This window comes from Argiope bruennichi, chromosome 8 (genome assembly GCF_947563725.1).
Source record: "Argiope bruennichi chromosome 8, qqArgBrue1.1, whole genome shotgun sequence".
In the NCBI taxonomy this organism is placed as follows: domain Eukaryota; kingdom Metazoa; phylum Arthropoda; class Arachnida; order Araneae; family Araneidae; genus Argiope; species Argiope bruennichi.
In genome coordinates, this window is record NC_079158.1 from 7,170,295 (window position 1) to 7,190,736 (window position 20,442).

At 30.4% G+C, this 20,442-nt stretch overlaps 1 protein-coding gene across 3 annotated transcripts in view; it reads left to right on the forward strand.

Annotated features, from left to right (window-relative positions):
• Positions 1-20,442, forward strand: part of LOC129981942 (suppressor of lurcher protein 1-like) — a 554,298-nt gene that overhangs the window by 465,551 nt on the left and 68,305 nt on the right. For all 3 annotated transcript variants that reach the window (XM_056093005.1, XM_056093007.1, XM_056093006.1), the window contains exon 2: positions 7,281-7,470. In XM_056093005.1, the coding sequence (XP_055948980.1) occupies positions 7,281-7,470 (190 nt within the window). The remainder of the gene's footprint in view (positions 1-7,280; positions 7,471-20,442) is intronic.

Here is a 20,442-nt window from a genome sequence, read left to right on the forward strand (position 1 = left end):
TTATAGTTTATTTTAATCTCTCACATCATTTCATTTAAAAATAATAAAACACCTTTTAAATATTAATGCCGTAGATAACATTGTTCGAATTTACATAAATTATTCAAAATAGCTGTTTTCAAATCAGCGTTGAAATGATTAATAGAAACAACTAAAATTCCATGAATATTTTAAAGCGCCATGTTCAGCAAATATAATTTTTAATTCGCAGTTTTCTGTCCAGTAGATTTAAATAATTCATGCATTATTTTGAAGTCTAGAATGTGAAGCAATTTTAATTATTTTCCTAGAATGAAAAATATGATTTGTTTATTTTTGTAATATTTAAAAATTTTCGTAATAAAGAAATTAAATCACTTTTATCACTTTTCAACAGTTTTATGGAAGAGTAATTTTTATAAGCAACCGAAATAATTTAGTTACCCCAAGTAAATTTAATATTTTGTTTTTAAAATTAGTTGGCACGGCACTGTCAGTAAAACCCAATTTTTTCTTGACAATATATATATATATATATATATATATATATATATATATATATATATATATATATATATATATATATATATATATATATATATAACATTCCAAATCAACAAAGCTAGAAGAATTTCAGAATAAAAGTTTCTGAACAAAAATTTATTTATGACAAATTTTTGCAGATAAATTAAAGATTTGCTTAATATAAAATATTAAAACACTTTTTCGAAATAGATAATAATTCCATTCCTTTACCATAATTCTTCAAGTAATTAAGTGACAATTTTATTTTTAATGGGCTAATTAAAATAAAAGTAGTTGAAAAATTATTTTTTTGATACAAAAAATTAAGATATAATTTTCGAGAGGAACCTTTCTTGCATTTAGGAATTATGATTTGAGCATTTTTACTATAGAGGGATTGCGAATATTTTGCTATTAATCCTTGACATAGAGTTAGTAGTATCATAAAATAGAGTTGGTTTTTAGTCGCATTTTCATCAACTAATTGAAGCAGAAATTTGACACAAAACTGCGCTTGTCATCTCGAAATCACATACAAAATTTAATATATTTAAATCACTGCATATCGTACATAATTATCGCGTTTACATGTTTCTGAAAGTACAAACAGACAGACGGCCAACCCTTTGTAGGTTTTGGCTCAAAATTTGATAAGTGTCTAATCTATAAATGCGAAATTTGTTTACCGAATTTTATTTCTCAAACTCTCTTCTTTTTGTTAATTTAGACTCGAACAGTTGACACACAGACTTCCACTGAACAGATTTCGCTCAAAATTTCATAGAAATCTTCACATTTGATGAAATCGTATGCTACATTTCATCCGCCTAGCTCGAATCGCAGATAGGCTGAGATTTTCCAAAAATGTGTTTTTCGAGCCCAGGGAAATTAAAGACGCAGAGATTCGTCAAAATCTCGCATTCAAATTCTTCGACGATTTTAATATTTTTCAATACTTCACATACAAAAAAGTAAAAATCAAAGGAGGTTCAAAACTTCATTGTAACTTAATGAAAATTTGATTTCCTCAGCCACTGCTTTATTTGCTGAACGATATTTATGCCACCTCATTTGCATAAAGTCTGAACTTTAAACACCCCGAAAACATTTTCATGTTAAATTGGAAGAGAAATAATAGCTGGAAGTAATAATTATGTATCATTTCCTGAGTTCGCTCTTAGTGAATCCATTATCACAAGATCTTTATTTCAATCCTATACTAAGCATTACAGATAAGTTACAAATCTTTAAAAATGCACGTGGTTCTCGTGCGAATTATGGAAGGAACATGATTTCTCTGCTTATAAAACGCCTTTTTCTTCTCTGATTCCTACGTTTATTATATTAATTTTACTCCCTCTTCCCATTTAATATCCAAACATTCGGACTTGGTTTAGTAAAATGGTCTGATATTCATTTCCACTTCTTTGTGAATACTCAACGCTGTGAAATAATATGTTATAAAGCGATTAAACAAAAGTTGTTGATTTTTTCTTGAATTTTTTGCTGTTTATATTAAAATATATTTGCTTATAACATTGAAATCATATTAAAAATTAATGCTACGTACATTTGCAAAATCACTGTTGTGCCATTTTCAATTTTAAATACTTTTAGCAATTTTTATTTCGAAGTATAAAACACACCAAAATTAAATCTTGGAACTGATAATCGGTATTCATTCTCTCGTCTTTAATTGTACTAATAATTTTTTTTAAAAAAGAAGTGCAAATAGAAACAGATAAAATAAAATGATGTGGTACAGCCAAACCATAAATAATTATAAAAAATGACAAAAAATAATCTTTTATATCGTGACAGTATTTAATGTTACCGCTTTAATCAATCTTGTATCTTAATAGGAATGTTTTTTCTTATTGTATTCCCCAAAACAATAGAAAAGTAATGGCAGCCGAATGCAGAATCTTTAAATGTTAAATGAACCAAGTTATCTTTAATCAAATTTTTATGTCTAAAATTATCTGCTAATGCAAGAATAAAAATAAGAAAATGCTGCGAAATGATTTCAGGATATATACATAGAAAAAATGTTTTTAAATAAGTTAGAAAAACTTTTAAAAAATGTCTATCCACGACGCCTCTTCGATTCTGTTCGACTTGCAGTTATTCTCTCGTCCGTCTCATCACTGTGCATCGTGGAAAAATTTCAACTATGCTGCTTTGCTATTTTTTTTATATTGCTAATTGCCAGAAATATTAAGTGAAGAGTCCTTTTTCATCATAAAAGACGGCATCTGTAAGAAACGTTGACACGCCATGTAGCTGGAAGAGAAATCTTTTGACAAATAAATATATTTCAGCCTCTATCTCAGGTTTCAGACTGAAGTTTTTGTACATAGATTCATGGTATTAGTGTAGATCTTTTTCTAGAAGAATGCAAAATTATATTCCGAAATGTAAAACTCAGCCATGCTTTATGATTACATTTCAGCATTCTCAAAGGAATTCTTATTTTTAAAACATTCCTTTCCGTATCACAGTTTGAAATGATCAATGATGTTCCATGCACATTCATTCAATATTCGATCCAATCCAAAGTGCTCATTTTCAAGTAATCCTTTTTCACAAAGTATTACGAAATAAATTCAAGTGCAGTCATTTTATAGTAATCAATTACTGTATTTAATATACTAAGATTTGTATTCAGTTTTGGAAGGAAAGATTCGCGCACTTTGGTACAGTTTGTAAGAAGAAAAATGGTCTGTAAAAATGAGAATTGGAAATAGATTACATAATTGTATTCAGTTCCTGCTCACTGTTTATTTACCCGTTACTTGCAAATACAATCTCAAATACATACGAAAAATGAATAATGTCTTCCCCAGAAGCGTGCATTTTTCTGTCATGCTTACTTTTTAGTTTATATCGTAGTTACTAATACGTGGATTGTATGAATTCTTTTTTATTGTTCCTAATACATTCTTGCTAAAATTTGTTATCATATACTAATTTACTGTTAATATTTATTTAAGACAAATTTTCTATATTAATGTATAAACTAACGACAATACATTAGACTTGAATGTTTGCAAAATAAATTTGAAGTGAGACAGACTCAGTATTTTTATATCGTATTTGAATAAATAATTTCTGCTTCATTGCTTATCATAGCAGCATTTTTGTTTCTTTAAAGTTTCAAAACTTTTTAATTTCTCTCACTTTTTTCTTTTTATATCACATATTAGCTTGAATTGAACAATGTATTTTTTTATATATATTTTTAGAATATTAGAAAAAACGCAATGTTTAAATAGAGGAAAAGCCTTTCTACAGTCAAACCTAATTTAACGGGCATCTTTAATAATGAATGATGAGCAAAACAAAATGCGAAAAAATAATTTCTTCTTTGACGAGATTTTATAAAATGAATGAAGAGTTGATATCTTAACGAAATCCTGCTTACATTCAGCATCAGTCTATGTTTAACGCTTGTTTCGTTTTTTTAAACAGCGGAATCTTAAATATATAGTTAATGAAAGAGTGAAAAAATATGTCGGACACTTTGGTAATTCTAGCACAAGAATACCTTTCATTCATGGATTCGAAAACCCTTCGCGCTTATGCGCATGTGTCAGGATGCGTTCGTTTTGTAAAAGTAGAAGAGAGAGAAAAAATGAAAAGAGGAGGTATTTACATCTATCTATCTATACTTATAATAAAGCTCAATGTGTGTGTGTGTGTGTGTGTTGGCGCTCTACAGGCCAGGTCATTTGACATACAGCTATCAAATTTGGTACATGTATACCTTAGAGGTCGGGAATGTGCACCTGGGGTCCCTTTTTTTGAAATTTTAATTATTAATTAAAAACTAACTTTCCCGCCAAAAAAATCTTCCATTTTCCCCACCGCCAACTTCAATTTTTTTTTCTCCCAACAGAAATGAGGCTAGGGTTAACATTTTTCGGCGGATTATTTCAAACGATTCTGTTTATTTTCTTAATGTTTTATGCATTTAAAATTAAACATTGTTAATTAATCCATGTTTCAGATTCATTCTGAAGTACTTTTGAATTAAAATAACACAGAATAAAGGAAATTAAAAATGTATAATCTGCATAGCGTTACCCCAACTGGCGTAGAAAAATTCACGCATTTGCGTTACCGGAGCTGGCGAAGAAAATTCACGCATGCGCATTCTGAATGTTGCCATGACAACCGTTATCAACGGTTGATTTAAATTATTTTTAGGTTAGTTGCATGCTTTTGTAAGTAAATTGTATTTATGTTAGTTATATATTTTTTGTATATGCTTATAGTTTTAAGTACATCGTTTTTAAAGTAGTTTTTTAAACCTGTTTTCGACCGATTATTTTAAACGATTCATTTTATTTTCTTAAAGTTTGATGCATTTAAAATTAAACATTGTTAATGAATCGATCTGTTCATGATGAATCTGAGAAAATTTTGTTGACAAATTCTTGAGATAATACATAAATTAAGAAAGATATTCTTTAGTGCCCATAAAGTTTAAACGCTCAGTGACTCTATTATCAGTAATCATATTATTAAAAAAATGCTTTGTTTCAGTAAAAAATATTATATTAATTGCAGTTTAGTCATTTCCATTTTAATAAATTCTACCGGAACTAACAGAAAATTAGAGAGATACATATTATGTTATGGCTGAAGGACTTTATATTATTATGAGTGAATTACATGACTATCAAAATTTGAAGCTTTAAAATATTTGATGAAGAAGCTATTAAAGTAGGAATTACATAAAATATTGAATTATTGAAATTTTAACGAGCATTAAGATTGGCGAACCGGCTGGTCGCCAAAGGCGGCTAGTACTTATATAAAACTCCATGTGTGTGTGTGTGTGTGTGTGTGTGTGTGTGTGTGTGTGTGTGTGTGTGTGTGTGTTGGCGTTCTACATGCCAGACCGTTTGACCTACAGCTACCAAATTTGGTACATGTATACCTTGGAGGTCGGGAACATGCACCTGAGGTCCCTTTTTTGAATTTTTAATTATTAATTAAAAACTAACTTTTCCGCCAAAAAACTCTTTTCATATTATAATGAGTAAGGCTTCAGTTCGTTTTTCCCCACACTAATGAGACTAGGGTTAACATTTTTCGGCCGATTATTTCAAATGATTATGCTTATTTTCTTAATGTTTGATGCATTTAAAATTAAACATTATTAATTAATCGATCTTTCAGATTCATTCTGAAATACTTTTGAATTAAAATAAAACAGAAAAAAGGAAATTAAAAATTTCTAATCTGCATAGCGTTATCCCAACTGTCGTAGAGAAATTGACGCATTTGCGTTACCGTAACTGGCGTTGAAAATTCACGCATGCGCATTGTGTTCTGATTGTTGACAACGGATTCAACGGCAATCAATATAATCAATATAAGCAATCAATACGTAATTTTGTGTTAAAATAAACTAATACGGTCAGAAACGACACGGCAATGACATACACGGGGGACAAAAAGAAAAACTGTGCGAAAAAGTATCAAATGTGGCGGTAATCAAGGTCAAAGAATGACGAAGAATACCGGAAACGCACTCATTCTTTCGCATCTCACCCCTTATCGAAGTTGAATCTTCGATGGGCGATAGCTTCGGGATACTGAAACGAAGTCTAATCAAAAACTGCATTCTGTATCACAGCGAGAAATTAAAGGACGGGAGGAAGGAAGGAGGAGATTAGTGAAGTATCCATTTCCCATTAAGGATGTAAGGAAGAGGCTGAAAGCATCGGAAATCGCTGCATCGTAAGTTAAAAGGAAACTGTGTAAGCTATGCGCTGCGTATTTATTTAAAGGTGATATTCTGTCCCATTTTCGCAATTTTTTGAAACGTAGGCGGAAACAGATATATATAGAAAACTTTCTTGTATGAAAAGCATGTATTATAGATGAATATCCTTATTTTAGATTGAGCCTGTGGGAAAAAAAAACTGTTTCACTGAACAAGTGTTTCCGCATTACAGATGATTCGTTAGGATGTGGACTCGTTAAGCGAGATTCACTGTCATTTTAAATTGCAATCGTTGAACCTGGAAGAACTAGAAATCCGACAGTGTTCAGTTTTTATGTCATTTGTTTTGAAAAGAGAATAATACATCAAGGAAAACAGCAATATAATGTAGCAATGTAATAAAAACAACATTTTATAAGTACATTTTAAACTCTTTATTTTATAAATGCTAAAATCTTTTAAGCAATAATAAATCGTTTTAGATAAAATCTTCAAATTTAAAAAAAGCCAATTTAAATAAAATTATCAAATGTTTAGTGAATCATGTCAAATGTGAACATTCAACATTTAAAAGTCATTTAAAGCGCAATATATTATTAGAAAAATTGTCTTTGAATGCGACCTATCATCGTGCAAATAGTTCATAATATTTTAAGCCGGATACATCTTTATAAAAATAAACCATTTTTAAAGCGATCATTTAAAGGAAAAGATTCATTATCTCATATTATCTATCTGATAACAAAAAGTCCAACAACGTGTTTCATAAACCACCCATTTGAAGAAAAAAATTATGCTATTTTAGATAGAAGAAAAGCTATATCATTTCACCGAAAGCAATTTCCAGCGTGACGACACGCTTACAGAATTGCTTTCAAAGAAAACCGCCGTCTCTCGTTCCGAAAATCGGTCGATCCTGTCGTACATGTCTGCTTTAATTGGTACTCGGCAACATGTTGTGTTTTGTGTCGTCCTCACTCAAATGGATACTCGTTACTCCGGGATTCTAATCAGGATGTTTGTGCTTTCTTTGTTGCAGTTCCTTTCTCTTGCGGCCAAGAATTTTCCAGCGATGTCTCGAAGAACGGCACTTTCACAAGTCCTAATTACCCGGAACCTTACCCGGCGGACGTCTACTGCGTCTACTCGTTCATGGGCAGAGGGAAAGAGCGAGTCCAGATTCAGTTCACGGATTTTGATCTCCACCTACCGCATGAGCCGCCCAGGGAGTAATTAAACCTTTCTTTCTCTCACTTTCTAAGCATTCAAACTTTTTCTTGTTTTCTTTGCACTAAGATTCTCGAGTGCGGTATCCCTTTCTTGGTAATGGAGGCAGAACGGTCAATTTTTTTTTTTTTTTTTTTTTTTTTTTTTTTTTTTTTTAGTTTGCAATAAGCATACTGTCGATTATCACCACGCTTCCATAGTCATCATTTTATGAAAAATACTTCAATGACAAAAAGAAATTGTTTTAACAGGCAAAAAGGCAATGAACCGGTTTTGTTTTTAAAAATCAATCAGTAAATACTGGTTTTAAAGACTTTAAACTTTAAAGGTTTTTAAAAGTAAATCGGTATCTCAATATGTTGTATACTGAGTCAAAAATATATGTGCAATCCCACTATCGTTAAAAAATGATTTTATAAAACGTGCTGATATGCATTCATTTTCGAACTATCGGTGGACAATCGCTCATTCGTAGCAAAGAGAAAGAATTTAAAGGAAATTCCTATATTTGGAAAGAATTCGGGGAAACTCAGAGTTTCGTTCTTCTTTCTTTTTTCTCTTCGGGATAGTTTGTTGACGTAAAATGAAGCCTCATTTAAAAAGCATACTATCAGATTTGTATGCATTCTAAATGATTGTCCATTCGAAAACTCAATGCGTTTGAATAACGGACGTTACATTTATGTGATAACAGTCTATATTCACCTGTCTTAAATTCTAATTTATTTGCAGAGTTCGTTTATGAATCGTTTCTTTTAGTACATGGAACTATCGAACTTGCTGTCCCTCACCTGATACTTATTAAAAATAAAATTGACTAAATAAACAAGCCCGTTGAAAGACATATTCATTTCCTGTTTAAATGAAGGAAGGAGTTGACTGACGTTAGTAACGTGATATGCGTGTCATTTAACGTCTATTTCCAGACTTCAAGCATTTTCTCCTGCTTCAAGCATTACTTCAAGCTTGAAGCTCCTGAAGCATTACTTCAAGCTCCTGCTTCAAGTCAGTTACTTCAAGCATTTTCTCCTGCAGCAACATGAACAACAGTTGTTAACATTAAATTGGGGAGGGTGGGCGGCGTTTGGAATGTATTATATGAGAGTATTCATTGACACCACATTGTTCTCAGTAAATTTTGAGATTTAATTTCTATGCATAAAAGACGTGTATGATTCGAGTATGGAATTAGGTGAATTTTTGATATTTCTAATTAAATTAAAATAATAAATTCATTTAATAGCAAATTTTGAGGTTTTACTTCTTCCCATAAACGATGTGTATGATCCATTGGTATTGTACGTGATATGTACATGCCATTTATGCAAAGAAGTTAAGCCTCAAAATTTTCTATTCTGATTTAAGAAAAGGAAACAGCCTTTATATAACAAGAAATAACGAATAAGCATTTTTTGGTGAAATCTAATTCGTTTTTGTTCATTTATTATTACTAAAGCACTCTTTGGCGTTTAAAATGAAATAAACATTGTGATAATAATTTTAAATATTCGTGGCTGATAAGAAGAACTTAATGCGTTTTATCTCTTAAATACTTAAACCATCCGAGAACAATCAAATAATGAAGCAATTAAGTAAAACTCAGCTTTCTTACTGGATTTGTTTTAGTCTCAAATAATGATGAAATAAATCGATATTCCTGGAATCGCCTGAAACCCGTGTTCATACCAGAATCAATTGATCAGGTACAAGTAGAAAAAAGGAAATATTGAATACTATGATAAATTTGTAAACTTATTTTTCATTTATTATTCCAGGTATATGTTCATTCATTCCAGGCATATGTTCATCATTTCTATTATTTATTGTAATGCATAGAGAATAGCATAAAATATTTTGCTGTTTTTATTGCGATTTTCTACGAACCATTAAAGGGGGTGAAATGAAGATTTTAAAGTTTCCTACGCAAATTCTAAGCAAATCATTAGACAAAAATTGTTTTTACACCATCCGAAAATTTAGAAAAAATAACTTTTTAGTGGCATCAATTTCATTTATAAAGGCTACTTACCTAATTTTAATCTTTTTAAATTCATTTAAGCAGAATTTTATTAAGAAATATTAAGCTAATTTTCCGTTTAAAGGTTTTTATCATTCACTCTTCTTTGCGAATGTTGAAGTTTTCTTCGGCATTTTTACTTTCGCTTTAGTTATGCTTATGATTAGTTTTTAAAAATATATATTCAAAATCTGCTGTCTTTTAAAATTATTGCATTTTTAACTATGTGATATAATTTTGTTTCATATTTTAGAAATTTTAAAATGTTAATGTAGCCAATGAACAATAAATTTAATTTGAATAATTTTAATTTGAATTTATTGAACAAAATTTTATTTAAAAATAAAGAAAAACAATTAATTTTTTTCAAAATATGTGTTTATTTACATGAATGTGAGTATTCTTAACACTCATGTTACATGTTACTCAGTGTAAGTTATTTACTTGCGGATTATCTAAATTTCCAAATTGTTGGAATTCTGTTTTCGTCGTAGTTAATATTAAAACGCCTAATTATGACAATTAAGGGTTTTATTGCTTTCTCTTATTCATCCCATTAATTCAAAATAGGTACCACATTTATCAAAATACCATGAACTCTAGGGATAAATTATTCCATTTTATACCTCATTGTACTGCTTAAAAATTAAAAAACGATATAATAGTAACGAGTGTAATGGAACGTGTAGTTTTTACCCTAGTTTTGCTAAATGTAATCGGACTAGATGATAATCTTTATTGACTCTCCTAAAACCAAGAAAAAGACATTGATTATTGATTCTCCTTCAACTGTCTGAAATTTTCAGCAAACTTTGTACAAGCATAATCACAAATTAATATCGTTTGTCCAAATTTTTCTCCAAAAATTAATTTTGTATAGGAGACAACTGCAAATTCTCCTTCTATCATTGAAGATTCTTGAAGCATTCTATTCATTTTGATTTTTCAGTATTAAAAATAGACTTTTTGCTAAAAGTACCAATCAGTACATTTAAAAAAAAAATTAATTATCTGAGCCAAAGAGTGTTTACGTTACCTTCACTTGATAATATTAACATTTTATGTTAAATTTAATCCCTTAAAAACGCTACTAGAAACATAGAATCTAGATATCCCAATCTAGAATCCAGTAGCCAAATTCTAGAGTAGGAATCAGTAAATAATTTTTACACTTTTATATCAAACAAATGGCATTCCTACGTAAGTACTAAGAGGGTCTTTTATTCTTATTCATTAGAGTAGTGATTCATTAGGTTGAAATCTTAGATGCAGGCAAGGTACGAGTACAGCGGTTAATTTAAAACAAGGCTTTTTTTAATATTATTGTTTTATTGCAGCAAATTTGGAATGAAACAGCAGCAGAACTCCCCTAAAAATAGAGCTAGCTTTCAGCATTTTTGGAGTCATTCAAATTTATTAAACAATCTAAAATTATGTTTAAACCCCTGAAGTGAATCTGATAATTCAAGAAAACATGAGGCTTTACTTTCTGATCCGTCAAACGCTTGAAGAAGATCGTCGGCATTTTAATGATTTTAAGCATTTCTGAACGGAACGCACTTTCTCGTTGCGAGCCTTCATTTTATGAGTAAGCCATCGTCGTTTTAAGAAGAAATTGTCCAATCTGAAAATGCTGTTAAATATTCAATGACGAATAGACATAATACCCCTGAGTGTCTTCAAGGTAACAAATTATGAAAACATTCATTTCACAATTTTAAATTTGAATCCCGATTCTAACTAGAACAATGATAGACATGTTTATCCGTTTATTGATATCTATATGTCAGCAATGCAATAAACCAATAATATTCGTTTTACTGATTGACGCAAGAAGCAAACTTTCTTTAAAGCCGTGTATTGGAGAGAGAGGAGAATGAAGAGACTCGTGAAGGAAAAGTATTCCATGAGATTCAATTTTATATATGGAAACAAAAGTAAAAACGGGAAATAGATAATACAAGTGAACTGTCCTGTGAAAAAAAAATTATTAAAACCAAAATAAGAAAAAGTACATGATGTTAAAATAAAAATTAACTGTCCAGTTTTTAAAAAAATCCTGAATTTTGAGCTTTTAGTTCAAATTACCTGTGGGTGATAATATTTTGAGTTCGATCGCATCAACCATTGTGTTCTGTGCATAATGTATTTGCATCCGAAATCTCGAGGAATTCTTTATATTACAGAAAAGAAGAGCAGTATTTAAAATAAAGATTTAGAAGTATTCAACAACGGCTTCTTTTGAAGTGAAACATTAGCAGATTAAGTACAATAATTTTTAAAAAAATTAAGAATATTTCAATAGTTTCAACAGTTTAAAAGACAAGTGAGTGAAATATTTAGCGAAATGATAAAACTGGCTTACATTTCATTACACCTGTTAAACCCATGTTACAAAATTTTGAAAAAAATTTAAAATAAAAAAAAAATTACATGGAAATAATCATTAAAAAGTTATGAAAAATGTATCTTCTTAAAATTTTAAAATGCCGTAAAAATCTTATGTGTGCATTTAAGGCTTCGAAGTATTAAGGATAAGTGTTAAAATGTCAATTAAATTTTATTCGCGACGTCTACTCGGCAAAAATACGCGTGATGACTTTTATATCACATATATGTGTACAGACAGTCTACTGTATTTCTTTCTCTAATACTTACACAAAATTAGATGCTGTATTTTAGCATCCTGGCTCACAGAAGAAGGCATTTGGGGCATATCTCTTCTTTGAATTATTTGGAAGAAATTCATCACTCGGGGATCGAGAACGTATACTGAAACCAATTCATTTATCAATATTTTTTAATTATCCGGCTCAAATTGACGATTCATATAAATCTATAGCTAATCGAGGGGCGGTTGAAATGTTATTTCTACTTTATCTCAGAATTTCATAAAGTGGCGCATGATAATAGACAATTTCCATATGAAGAATTTTGTTCCATTTACACAAAATCAATAACTCGTGTTTAAAATCAAAATCCCTTCAAATAGGCCTACCAGTTTTAAATTTAATAAGATCAATTCCGAACTATATAACTTCAATGATATCACGTAATTTTTATCATAGTGTCATTTGTGAAGACAATAACTACAATGTATTTCAAAAATCCACTACTGTTGCACTTAGAGGAAAAGAAAAAAGAAATCAATCTTCTTCTAAGAATAAAAGATAGTCGGGTAAACTGCATTTTAGTTTAGGAGCTCAATTACAGTCATCAACATAATAGGCATATTTAAATCAGCGAACTAGTGAAAGAAGTTCAACTTATGAATGTAAAAGTATCTAGGATAAATTCTCCGGTACTTACCGAGATCCTTTACTGAGAACCAGCTAGTTTCCATATCTCCCTAGCAGTCCGCTTATGGTCTAAGAAGTATCTTTTCAGAAGTAAATATTGTTACTCGAACGTAGAACGAGAATAAATGCATGTGGTAAAGCAAGTAAATGAATTCAAAGCAAGCAAAACCACGTTATGCAAGACGAGCACAGACGTTATTAAAGTTACGCTGATGACCCACAAACACTTTTATCAAAGAAAGATGTCCTGACATCGATGAAGTTATGATATAAAATGCAAAATCTGTTTAAGGAATAAATAGCATTTAAGAAAGCTAACTAACAAGTGAAGAGTATGTTTACGATGTCTTTGTTGTCTAACTTAAATGTGTTGTGTTTTCTAATGCGCCTCCTTACTGCAATATTTTCCTAAAACGCGTCTTGCCTCGCATAAATTATGCATTTGTGTAACTTTCTCTTATCAAGTGAAACTTAACAATAACTAGACATCTGTTAAAAAATTCTTTGTGTATTTAGTTTAAAAATTTCAAAGCTTATTAGCTTAGAGCTCTTATTTTAATATTTAATTACTTCATTTTAGATCCGACTTTCTTCGTTTTTTTTTCTAGGAAAATAAATGAAAGAAATTTTTGTGTAAATAATAATGTAAGGAAAAAACACCTGATTTAAGAAACAGAAATTCGCAAAAGCAAATGAAATCAGATTTAATCCTTAGTTTAAAATAGGCTGTATAATATTTCTAGAAAAACTAATTCTTGTTTTGTATACAAATATCTATGTAAGAAAAGTTAAAAATCAGCTTCAGGTCTAATGAGCTTCATTTAAATTTTCGGTAATCTATTTTATGACGCTAGTTAAAGTATATTTTTATTTTCTTTCAGGTACAATAAAAAAACTTTCATCATTAAAAACTCGATCTAACGAATTCTCGAAAATTCGAACTCGAGATTTTGAAGAATCTTCATGTTTTAGACCTTCCTGAATCATGTTTTTGTCATCATGTCTTGTCTGTCTGTTGGTGACAAAGATAACTCAGGAACGCTTTACGATAGACGTATGAAATTTGGTATATAATCTCTGCACCAAATTTACAATCAAATTTGGGGCAAAATCTATTTGCCCGATTGTTCAAATATGTTTACAGGATAAATGCAAAACTAAGAGAGCTAGATGTGTAAAATTCGGTACGCAGATTGAGCATTTATAACTTATGCACCTGTCAAATTTTGAGCCAAATACAGCAAGAGACGAACTTTCAGAAGAATGTAAACGTGATAGCTCAAAAATGTAATAACTTAAATATATCAAATTTGGTTTGAGATTTTGTGAACTGTGTAAATGTAGTTCTGTGTTAAAGTTTGGTTTCAAATGGTTGGGAAAGAAGTTGTGGGTTGGGTCCGCTGGTTGGATTATGTATCTCTGCTCTTAATTACGTATCCCTAATCTCTTAAAAACAGAAAGAGCTAGATGAACGCTATCGGTCCTTCAATATACCCCACTAAATTGTAGAGGTATATCAACTGTTGGATGAAATCTGTGCCATTCCTTTGTTCGTCCTGGTGCACATAAAAATCAGTTCCCAATAATGCATTGAGTTCATTAAAGGGTGAACTGTCTCTCACTGTTTATTTTTGTGTATGTGAACAGGGTCATTCTAAAGGAAATCAGTATGTTAGATGAGTAAAATTTAGTTACTATCTTGACTCTAAACAGCATTTCAGTTGGCAATGCTCTGCCGTAGCATTAAAAGTATTCTTTAATGCTGTTAAAAGCACGATTTCTTGTCTAACAGTTATAATAATTCATGTTTCATCATGCATAACTCTGTTAACCACAGAAAGATCGAAATTTATCAGCGTGTTTCGACATAAATATTTATTTTTATTTTCATTCTTTCTGAGTGAATGCCAAATTTTCGTGCACATGTGTTTATTCGTTTCGAACTAATCAATCCTCCTGCATATGTTGCCACCTCATGCCATGATTTCAGTGTAGTTTTCTGCTCACAATCGCAGTATAAAAGGTCTAAATTCTCAGCAAATATTTTTATTGATAGCTCTACGATCATTCTTATCAATCATCCAGTACGAAAAAGAAAACACAAAAAGAAATTAATTTTCGTTTATCATGTCTCGTTCGCTGGCTCCTTGGGCGATGTTGACATAACAGTTTCCGCAGTCGAAAAAAAGTTCTTATCTTGCTCAAAGAAATTACAGATTCTGTTTCTCTTGTTTTTCCAATAGACAGATAGATATATCAGAGAATAACGGAAACTGTTGTTTTCGCTACTGCCGTGCGAAATACAGATTCGAGAAGATATGTAGTAGATAGGAGAAAATAGAACTTTTTTTTCGTTTGTTTGCTTCTATAAAGCAACGGAAATGGATTTTGGAATGTAAAGACAGCGAATAAATTTCAAATACAAAGTGGAAAAGTGCAAGAGTACACAGAATAAAAGCAACATTTTTCTATTCAAACATGACTTTGCCAAACAAATTCCAAAGTGCATCGGCTCGAACTAAAAAAGTTCGAGCATACATTTCAGAAAGCGAATTTCTTTTTCTGAAAATCGCAAATACCATGTTCCCTCGTCGGGATATTTTTAATAAATTATAAACTATGAATAGTTCTAAACATTCTTTAAGAATAATACGTGATTCTAAATAAAGCATTTTCAAAATACCTTTTTACCAGCCCACTAAATAATGAAAGGACATTTTTTGATGAAAAATTGGATTAGTTAAAATTGGATTGGTTAAAATAAGCGAAGCTCGCATTCTAAATAAATTTTCAATTTTAAAGAAGGTCATAAAATATTATTTTTATAATTAGTACTTATCTGCTCTCTTCTTTATGATATTCGCTATAGTTTAATTTAATTTGCTTATTGTTTTCATCATCTCGTACTTTTGTACTTTCTGTCTCGTAAGTATAATTTTTAATACTCTTACAGGTTTTCAGTTTTTTTTTTAAATTTTCAGTAACATTTTTAATTCTAAATCATTAACATATTTCATTTTCATTAGTAGTCAGATCCATTTTTTTATACATTCTAAGAAATAATCTAAAATTTCATATGTTCTTAATGAATTTGATTCAAATTTACATTTGTATTTCTTGTGACAAAACCCATATCCGAAATCTCCCGCAACTGCCATTACGCAATATTTTTGAGTCACTGAATTCACATCCACAGAGGATATTTATAGCTTGATGTAAAGAACACATACTAAATTTCAGACATTTCACTCGTGGTTTTGAGTTATCATGTTGAGACATAATTCTAATTTTTTTTTCTCGCGGCAGTCAGAATTGAGAAGGATAATCAAAATTAAGAAATCGAGTTTTTTTACGCATGTAATAATTTAATTTTCTGTCACTTTCTATACTTCATTAATAAAACAGTAGAAAAAGAATTAAAAATGTGCGCCCTTTTTTCACTGAATAATTGGTACTTATGGCTTTTTGAAATTATTTGCTTTGAAATGGCTTATTTGATTTTCGAAAAAATTTGAAGTTCATTGACAAGAAACAGGATTTTTCTCATTATCATACAATATCCAATATTATATTGAAAATAACGCCATGTGTAACAAATATTCATAGAATATTTGTTACACATGGTCGCACCAAGATCACTGGTTATCTACAGAAGTGACTTTTTTTCTTTTCTTTTTGTTTGTTTGCTCATTCGCGTTTTCCACATGCATTTCCGAAACGCTGGTGAATCCAGAATACAAAGCATGGCTTATAGAAGGGCCGATATGTATATTTTTTTCCGTTTAAGAACATTGTGTTTATTATTAGTTATGATATTCCAAATGCAATCATAGTTTCTTTACATTATCAATGATAAAAAAGAACGTCATTGCCATTCAACGTGTAATAGCTTATAACTAAATAATTCCACTGCGTTTTATGATAGGTACGCATCATATTTTATTAGAATCACCTACAGTGAATAGGGAGCACAGTAATATCACTCGTTAAAGAACCAACAATGCTGGATGGTTCATAAAATGGAAATTTTTAAACATAAAATTCTTTTGTTTCTCGATAAATTGAATTTGAGATCAATCTCGATGCTGCATAGGAAAAGTTCATTCGGACTCTCTACCTCTTTTACAAAGTCTTTCGTGATTTATTGTCCTCAAATTTCCTGACTGCTCCTCGACATTTAGTTCTGTGTTTGAGGGAAACTGAGACGAAGCCACTAGCTGCTGAAGATTCTTTCTGTTCTTTTATGCCCCTTGAATCCGGTACGACATGCCATGATTTATGTATATAATGAATTCAAAATACCAAAATAAAAAATAAATATATTAGCATTTAATTGGAATTACAAAATCTTACGTGGATGTGTTCTAAATAAATTTACATTGGTTAATGAGAAAAAAATAATAGAATCAATTAAAAATGAAGTGTCCTGGAATATTTTAAAATACTTATAAATTATATAACTTTTAATTTTTTTAAAATAATATATCCGTTTTAAAAATTTTTTTAAAGAAATGTGACGTATTTATAATTTAATACATATGCATAAAAAATTTCATACCCCTGGCTGAATCATTCCCAAATGCGTCTCATAGAGCCCACTGTCCCCTGAATAAGCTGAAAACCAGCAATCGTAGTGAATGGGGAAATGACTCGTGTCATTCTTTTTCCCTAAACTTTTCTTGATATTTTTGTCTTATAAATATGATAATCATAGCTCAAAGCTTTTTTTAGCACATAAAAACGGTCCTGCTCAGAGGAAAACAAGTCTAAGCTTCTTCAAAATTATTGTAGCTGACTTTTGAATTTTTAAAAAAAAGCTTGTTTGAAAAAAAAAAAAATATTTTTGAAATTAGACAGCCGTTGTATAATTTCGGTTTGCATGTTTCGTGACATTTTCAGAATGAGGGGGAAATAGTTTTTGAAGTCTCGTTCTTTTTTATTTGTCAAGTTTCATTTCTTCCTTCACTGTTTTAAAAGTTGTTGAGTAAATCAATTTTCTAGAATATGGAAGGAAACGCGCATTTGCATTTTTGGCTACAAATATCCGTTTTACTTGCTTGGCTTGGATATGGATTTCTTAAAATTATTTTTAAAAATCTTCGATTAAGTAATCTATTTTAACCGTAATACACTCGTTCTAATTTTAATTTATTATGAAAAAGATCGAAAAAGATCCATGAAATTAGAAAATCGCTCTCCGAAAAAGAATAAATACATATATTTTGTACTAAAATATTAGAAAAAATATAAAAGTATATATTATTTATATTTGATTATTTTGATAATCCTAAATACTTGGGTGATGACGCTCACTAATTCGTGGATAAGAAGCTTTCATTAGAATTCAGAAAATCCCTTCTGATGGCCGTAGATATCCAAATATGGTTCCCGACTAAGTTGCCTCAACAATCTCATTCTCATCCTGGCGAATGGATAGCGAAGACTTAACCCTTTCGTAGTATATTTCGGTTCCGATATCAGCACCTTTAAACAATTCATAGATGTCAAGACTAGTCTCTCTGTATCCTATACGGGACTCTTTTGAGGCCCCGTAATTGGAATGAGTCTCTCTCTCTGTACCCTTGTGAAGCTTGCTACGGAGTTACAGTTTAAACTACGATGATGATTAGATGTTTTAATTAGGGCCGCTGTGGCCTGGTGATAAGGTCTCGGATTGTGAACCGTAGGGTTGCAGGTTCGAGACCCGATTCCACCGTGTAAGGGGGTCTGTTTCACGTTAAATCCGTCATGCCAAACGTCTTCCCGCTGGTGTGGTGTGGTGTGGCGTGGAGAGGGGGGTTCCAGCTCCAGTGTCGTCCTCGTCATCTGACCACGGTTCAAAATTATGAGGTCTGTCCCAAAATAACCATAGTGTTGCTTTCCAACGGGACGTTAATATAACTAAACTAAACTAAACTCGATGTTTTAGTTGGTTGATATTGATAATTTCTGCCTTGAGTGCATTATTCTCAGAAGAATAAGTCCTGTGAATTCTGATGTCTAGAATCTATGATTTGAGGAACTTCTATACTAAGCCATATAACGAATGCAATCGATTTAACATTTTGGATCTTTTTCAAAGATTGCATCTAAAATTTGAATTCGGTGTGCGCAAAATACACAAACCCAGATCATTGTGCTCTTAAATTATCGTATTCAAATATACACTGCCAAAAAAAAAAATAGTCGATCATTCAATGGATTTATTATATCCAAAACTTTGATGTATAATTTTAGTGTCATCAGACGAAAATTCGTTCATCCAACATGTTACTCTTTTTACTTACTAATTTATATGTTCACATGCGAATAAATATATTGAAGGAAAGATAATCATTCGTTATAGATTTTCTAATACCTATAAAATTCTGCTGCTAAAACTGTGAGCTAAACTTCATTCGCCTAGCTCGTTACCTATCTGATATATTAACGCATAATCATTGACGAAGAAATTTTAAGCAGGCTGTTCTTCAAAACTTGATGGGTGTCTACAATTTTATTGTAAACAATAAAAATCACATTTTGTTCACCTAACTTATACCGCTTTTTAGTTATCATCTTCAAGAACAGATAGAAAAACAATACAAAATAAAGACGTGATGGTATGTCAAAATCTGGCTGATATGATTTTTTAACGATTGCAGTGCTTTCCTTTCGCATAATTTGCATAAAAGAAGTGAAAACTTTTTATCTTGAATAAATATGAATTCCTACTGCAATTCAATTCCATCTATTATACAGAAACACGACTTTAAAGTTTGTGATTTTAATAAGTTTCGATAAATTTCAAAGTTTCAGTCATTTGAAAAATAACTTCAATAGTTATTTCATGATGTTTCATAAAATCCACTATACATTTATTCCAATAGTTTATGTTCAATGCAAAACTCTATTACTGAATTGGTTTCCCGAATCTCTTCAAATGACAAGGTTTTAAATATTTTGATTTATAAATGACTCGAAAGTTGACTTTACAGATATATTCTCCTTCTTTATTCCGCCAGTTTCACGAAATTCATGAAAATAAGTTTTCATGGGTTATATATTTCCAACTATTTAATTCAACATAATTTTTGTGGACTATATATTTGAAAAAGGAATATTGGAATTTCAATTTCATGTAAAAACTAAATTTTAAATGTATTTTAATTTCAGCAAAGGAATTTTAAACATGAATTCTAGAAACTAAATTAATATCCTAATTTTAATATATTAATATAAATTAATGAATATTTTTAACAATAAATCAGTAGAGATGCAACTGTACTTGTACTTGTAAATCCCAAATCTTATATGTTTTTTTTTATCCCTGCTTTGTGTTTAATCCTTCACATGCCCTGTTAAATACATTAATATTTGAACGATGAAATTTTTTCTTCTTTATTTTTAATCGTGTTAAATGTTAGTTCAAGGATAAAGTCTATTGAACCGTTTGATCAATTGCAGCAGTATAAAGTAAGAATGGAATATGATACCTAACCAATATTCTAATATTCAGAATAAATTTATGATTTAATAGAATCGAAATCTACTAGCCACATCTTACTTACTTTACTCTTTCACTGCTTTATTAAGTATTTTATCACCTTCAAAACTCTCAAAAAATCTGCTATGATTTTTGTTACTTCCGAATTAAAGATTCAATACATTTCTCCGAA